The sequence below is a fragment of the Pyrgilauda ruficollis genome, unplaced genomic scaffold (assembly GCF_017590135.1).
Source record: "Pyrgilauda ruficollis isolate IOZ18807 unplaced genomic scaffold, ASM1759013v1 scaffold2, whole genome shotgun sequence".
NCBI classification, from domain to species: domain Eukaryota; kingdom Metazoa; phylum Chordata; class Aves; order Passeriformes; family Passeridae; genus Pyrgilauda; species Pyrgilauda ruficollis.
This window is the reverse complement of record NW_024519206.1, coordinates 12,210,416-12,215,837: the sequence shown is the minus strand read 5'-3', so window position 1 is coordinate 12,215,837 and position 5,422 is coordinate 12,210,416. Positions and strand designations below refer to the sequence as shown.

At 50.4% G+C, this 5,422-nt stretch overlaps 2 protein-coding genes across 3 annotated transcripts in view; both read left to right on the top strand.

Moving 5' to 3' along the window:
- Positions 1–5,422, top strand: part of HOXA6 (homeobox A6) — a 36,469-nt gene that overhangs the window by 17,902 nt on the left and 13,145 nt on the right. Inside the window, exon 3 of one of the 2 annotated variants that reach the window (XM_041466870.1) lies at positions 3,974–4,160. The exons of the other annotated variant lie outside the window; for it this stretch is intronic. Coding sequence (XP_041322804.1) covers positions 3,974–4,160 — 187 coding nt within the window. The remainder of the gene's footprint in view (positions 1–3,973; positions 4,161–5,422) is intronic. 2 annotated transcript variants of the gene reach the window in all.
- Positions 7–2,513, top strand: HOXA4 (homeobox A4). The gene is made up of 2 exons (XM_041466869.1): positions 7–682; positions 1,270–2,513. The coding sequence occupies exons 1-2, from the start codon at positions 97–99 to the stop codon at positions 1,596–1,598; spliced, it is 915 nt and encodes a 304-aa protein (XP_041322803.1). The 5' UTR covers positions 7–96; the 3' UTR covers positions 1,599–2,513.

Sequence of the window (5,422 nt, the reverse complement as noted above, 5' to 3'; positions counted from 1 at the left end):
GAAAGGAGGGAAGGGGGGGGGGAAGGGGAGGGGCCTCGCCGAGCCCAGAAAAACGACAACGCGAGAAAAATTAGTATTTTTGCACTTCACAAATTAATGACCATGAGTTCGTTTTTGATAAACTCCAACTACATCGAACCCAAATTCCCTCCCTGCGAGGAATACACGCAGCACAGCGGCAGCGCCGGCAGCTCCGCCAGCTACCACCCGCACCACTCGCACCCGCACGCCCCGCCGCCGCCGCCGCCGCCGCCGCACCTGCACGCCGCGCACCCGGGCCCGGCGCTGCCCGAGTACTTCCCGCGGCCGCGCCGGGAACCGGGCTACCAGGCTCCCGCCGCGCCGCCGGGGCCGCCGGGGCCGCCTCCCGAGGCGCTCTACCCCGCGCAGGCACCCTCCTACCCCCAGGCGCCCTACAGCTACAACAGCGCCGGCAGCGCCGCCCCGGGCCCCGAGCAGCCGCCCCCGGGCGCCTCGCCGCCGCCGCCCGCCAAGGGCCACCCCGGCCCGCCCCAGCCCCTGCTCCCAGGCCATGCCCTGCAGCGCCGCTGCGAAGCAGCCCCCGCCGCCGGGGCCGGCACCGGGCCCGCCTGTGCGCTGCTGCCCGACAAGAGCCTGCCCGGGTTGAAGGGGAAGGAGCCGGTGGTCTACCCCTGGATGAAGAAGATCCATGTGAGCACGGGTGAGTTGCCCTTGCCAGGGGGAGGTGGGGATGCGCCTGCAGAGGAGGGAAGGGGGGAGGGTGCTCCCGGGACCGGGATGGGTCGTTGAGTGCGTGGCTTTTTTTTTCCCCCTCCTTCTCCCTCCGCGTTTCCTAATAGTAAAGAAAAGGGAAAAAAAATCAAGGAAAAAAAAAAAAAAAAAAAAAAAAAAAAGAAAAAAAAAAAAAAAAAAAAAAAAAAAAAAAAGAAAAAAAAAAAAAAGAAAAAAGTGAGAAACCTTTTGTATCCGGGGTCCTTTATCAAAAGATTTACGAGACGCCAAACTGTTAGGGCAGTAATTATAGCCCCCATAAATTTAATTGCCCTGCAGTGGCTCTGGGCCATGTGTCTTTGAAGCTTTTCTTCTAACCCAAATGCCCATCACCATTTTTTATTGCTCCTCGATTGTCCCCACTGTCGATAGGCTGGGAAACAATTTTTCTTGCCGTTTATGTATCTTATGTGAACCCGGTGTCAAGTTATTATATAATGATTATGTTCCATCCCTTCCCCTCTCCTTCTTTCCTCTCCGCGTGTGTATGTGTGTGCCTGTGTGCGCACGTTTCAGTCAACCCCAATTACAACGGAGGGGAGCCCAAGAGGTCTCGCACAGCCTACACCAGACAGCAGGTCCTGGAGCTGGAGAAGGAGTTTCACTTCAACCGCTACCTGACCAGAAGGCGACGCATCGAGATCGCGCACACCCTCTGCCTCTCCGAGCGCCAGGTCAAAATCTGGTTCCAGAACAGGCGCATGAAGTGGAAGAAAGACCATAAACTGCCTAACACAAAGATGCGCTCCTCAAACCAGTCCACACTGAGCCAGCAGTCCAAAGCACAGACACAGGGCCACCCCCATCCTCTCGATGGGGCTACACCCAACGCAGCTGCGCTATAAATACGGTTTTTGGTTTGAGTCTTTTTGGTCTTTTTTTGTTTGGTTGGCTTTTTTTTTTTTTTTTTGGTCGTTGTTGTTGTTGTTTTTTTTTTTTAATATATATATATATATACCTATCTATTGGGGTTTTCAAGCTGCCTCGAGGTGGAGGCTGGCCTTTTGGACCAAACTGTGTAAAACAAAACAGGAGCAGAAAAGGAAGACGAGACGTGTCCAAGAACGGGCACATGTTTAAACCAAAACCCGGACGATTGTCTACATTGTATATAGATAATGGTTCCATGCCCATCATTTTTTTCTATTTATGGAAACACTCTCTTGCCCTCGGTGTAAGAGAGGGATGGATGCTGTCATGGACGAATTCTCTGTACCTAAGACGGACTCTTTTTTTTTTCTTTTTCTTTTTTTTTTTTTTAGGGAACACGTTAAAAATAAAAAACGTTTAAAACAAAGCAAAGAGCTCGTGAGACACTTGTGTAAGGCATTGACTTGAATAGCGCTGTTCTGTGGTGTGTTCATGGATTTCTCTGTGTGTGCTTGTGTGTGATGGTGCACAGGCACGTATACACACACAGACCAACATGGGAGAACGAACATGTCCACAAGAGGTTAAAGACTTATGAAAAAGTCCCCTTACGCTGTCTAAAGGAAAATGTTTTATGTATCAAAGGTAACTTAACTGGTTTTAAGTGTAGCCCCCTCAGTAGCTGTGATCTATTAGTTTTTCTCCACATTCCCTATTGCATTTATTTAAAGAAATATTGCTATAAAGACTGTTGCTGTCTTCATATTTGGCACCGTCTAAATGGTTTGGGTCCATGTACAATTTGTGGATTTTTGGTGTAATGTATAACAGTGCCAAATGCTAGTAATAAAGATTATTCTGTACAAAAGAATTAAACGCTTGAAACACAAGTCCACTACGTGCTGTTTCGTCCACCTTGTGCTTGGCCGGTGTTGGCATCAGGAATGGAAAACAAGAGTTTAATGCATTGTTTTGACTTGGATTCATTTTGTCAATAAGGTAATGGTTATTTTAAATGTGGTGAAAAACCTCTGACTCCTACTTGCCTGGCTGGGAAAAATTGAGCTGCAGGACGGGAAGAAAGGTCTTGCTTCATTGTATAGGTGAGTGGTGCTCTCTTTAGCTGACTTAGACAGAATGAGTCTCACTCCACCGCTGGCCGTGCGACTGTTTTCAGCTGCCTGACAAGAGAAACTGTGCTTCTTCTGGGAGCCAATAAGCTCACATGCCGTGATAACACTTTAAATCTTTAGCCTGTCGTGGTTTATTCCTTCATTTTCGCCTGATTATGATTTCTTAGCTGGCTAGCACTTTTAAGGGGAATACATGAACGGTAACCTAAAATTTCTTTTTAAGCTGCCTTTTCTGTGTCCATTTCCTTTTTTTTTTTTTTTAAATTTTGTTTTTGTTTTAAGATTATTACAAAATGTGTTGAGAAAACCTTGTTAGACACATGAATTTGCATACAACTCATGAAGACTTTGACCGAAATTGTCACAACTACTGTGGAAAAATGGGATTCATCTGGTTCCAGCTTAGGCTGCTTCCAGGCAGCTAAGGAGTTCAGGCAAAGTAGAGCTGCTAACAGAGAGCCCTGCTTGGGGCTTTCACAACACGGTGTAGAACTGAGCTGTGTAGGAAAAGTCTTGGAAACGAACTCAAGTGCTACTAAATCCTCCAGGGAAGACCTGAAGGCCAATAGTTATTTATTTACTCACCCAAATACATACAAGATGGATTATTGGAATCAGTGCTTGTCTTCACCTAAGTGGGACCACCAGGACCAGGGGGCATCATCATCCCTGGCCAAGGTAGCACCAGGCCCCAATGGTTGTGCCAGCATCCCTGCCTAGCCATGGAATATGTACCATCCCAGAGAAAAAATGTAGCATTCCACTGGCAGAACACATTCAGCATCAGGGAGGTGGCAGCTGTAAACACCCTCAGCAAACATGGCTGTCCCCATACCTGGCCAAGGAGCAGGCCTGAAAAGCACACTTCTACTCACATATTACTGTTTATTAAATTCTGAGTCGCCAGTTGTCTCCTTATAAAGGGGGAAAAAATATAGCTGTATGTCAGGTAACTACTATCAGCAAATGTGTAACTCTTCATTTGGTTTATTGCTTGAGAATCCCTTAATGTATTTAGAGCCAAAATTAGCACAACTGAGCAAAATTCCAGCTGAAACGTATTAACTGGCCGTGCAGGATTTCTTTAGTGTGCAGCCTATGTGTATAAACCTGGTTTGCTCCCATTGTAAAGAGAAATGAAATCACGCTGCAAATAGCAATTTTAGCGAGAATCATTAATCACCTCCTACAATAAATACTTCTTTGTAATTCAACAGCGGTTCTGAAAGGCATTCTCTTGGAAAAGTCTGTGAAGACGCAAAGGATTTTCCTGGGGGAAAAAAAAAAAGTGGTCATGTGTAAAGACACAGCATCTTGGCTGTCTCCTAAAAAAATGTACATTCTCTTGCTGGAGATTGAACTGCGGACTGCAAAATACCCCATGGCCGATTATCATCGTTTAAGGTAAATTCTCCTTCCTTCTCTTCCCCTTGTGCCTGTGTTGGGAGCAGAATGCTGCTCCCGGGCTGGGAGCCCTCTGCTCCTCGTCCAATACCTCCCATCTTTACAATAACCTCAAAAATTACATCGTCCTGTTTAAATTCTCGCATTGTGCTCCCTTTGCTAAGGCAACCAGGAGTTCACCGAGAGGACAAATTTTCTATCCCATTAATTGTTTTTTTTAGAGGAGCAGACTGACCCTTCAAACCCTTGACCTTTAAAGACAGTATTCTTTTTAATCCGGCACTTGGACCTAAATGTCTCTCCCCCCTCCCTCTCTCTCTCTCTCCCGGTGTCTCTCACACACGGATTTATCTGCTCTGGCCACAAAGGCGAGCACAGCTCAAAACGCTGGAAGTGGAAGTGTGTCAATATTTCAAAGAAAGACCAAATCACCTCGGAGTCAATTTGCTGTCAGCAGGGAACGCCACTCGGTTAACCCTGGCACCCACCTCCCCTCCACCCACCAAGAAAAATACTCCTCTTCTGAGATCCCCATCCTCCTTTCTCCTGCAAGATCTTGCTATACCTGGTGTTTCATTACAGGAGGAGCTGAACTGTGACAAGCGCCTTGTGGTATTTAATAACCAGGGCCATCCCGCATCGGGGGTTTGCGCAATGCTAGGAAATTTTTTTTTGTTTTTCCCTTTTTATTTTTCTTGCCCCCCCCCCCCCCCCCCCCCAAGGTGCTTGCAGTCCCAGGTCTTCTTGTCCTGCGTTTGTAAACGAGGAAGGGGTGGGGGGAGCCCTCACACAGGCGGAGATCCGGACAGGCTTGCGGTGAAACCCCAGCCCTCCCGGCCCCCGCCTGGGCTCGGGGCCGCGCTCGGGCAGCCCGGGCTGGCCCGCCGTTCCCGCACCCCCGCCCGAGACGGGCGAGCGCGGCCGCGGCGCCCCGCCCGTCACGTCCCGCGGAGGCGGAGGCTCCGGCCGTGTCCGCAGCCTCACGGCCTGGCCGGGCCGCGGCGGGGTGGGACCCCGGGCTGTCGCTCCAGGGCTGTCCCCTCCTGCGCGGGGCTGCGCGGGCGCCCAAGCCCGGCCCACGCGGGTCCCGGCGGGGCCGGGGCTCCCCGCGTGGGCAGGGGAAGCTCCGCGGCCGCCTCCCTGCGGCCCCGGGCAGCCCTGCTGGCTCCGCCCGGGCCCGCGGACAGGCAGCACTCACCCGTGGAAGACGGCCCGGGCGATGCCGCCCTGATGCTCTCCCGTCCCCCTGCCAGCAGCGCAGA

Coding starts and splice junctions, on each gene's coding strand:
- HOXA4 (XM_041466869.1), top strand. CDS start 97: ATGACCATGAGTTCGTTTTTGATAAACTCCAACTACATCGAACCCAAA. Junction 683..1,269: donor GAAGATCCATGTGAGCACGG/GTGAGTTGCCCT, acceptor CGCACGTTTCAG/TCAACCCCAATTACAACGGA.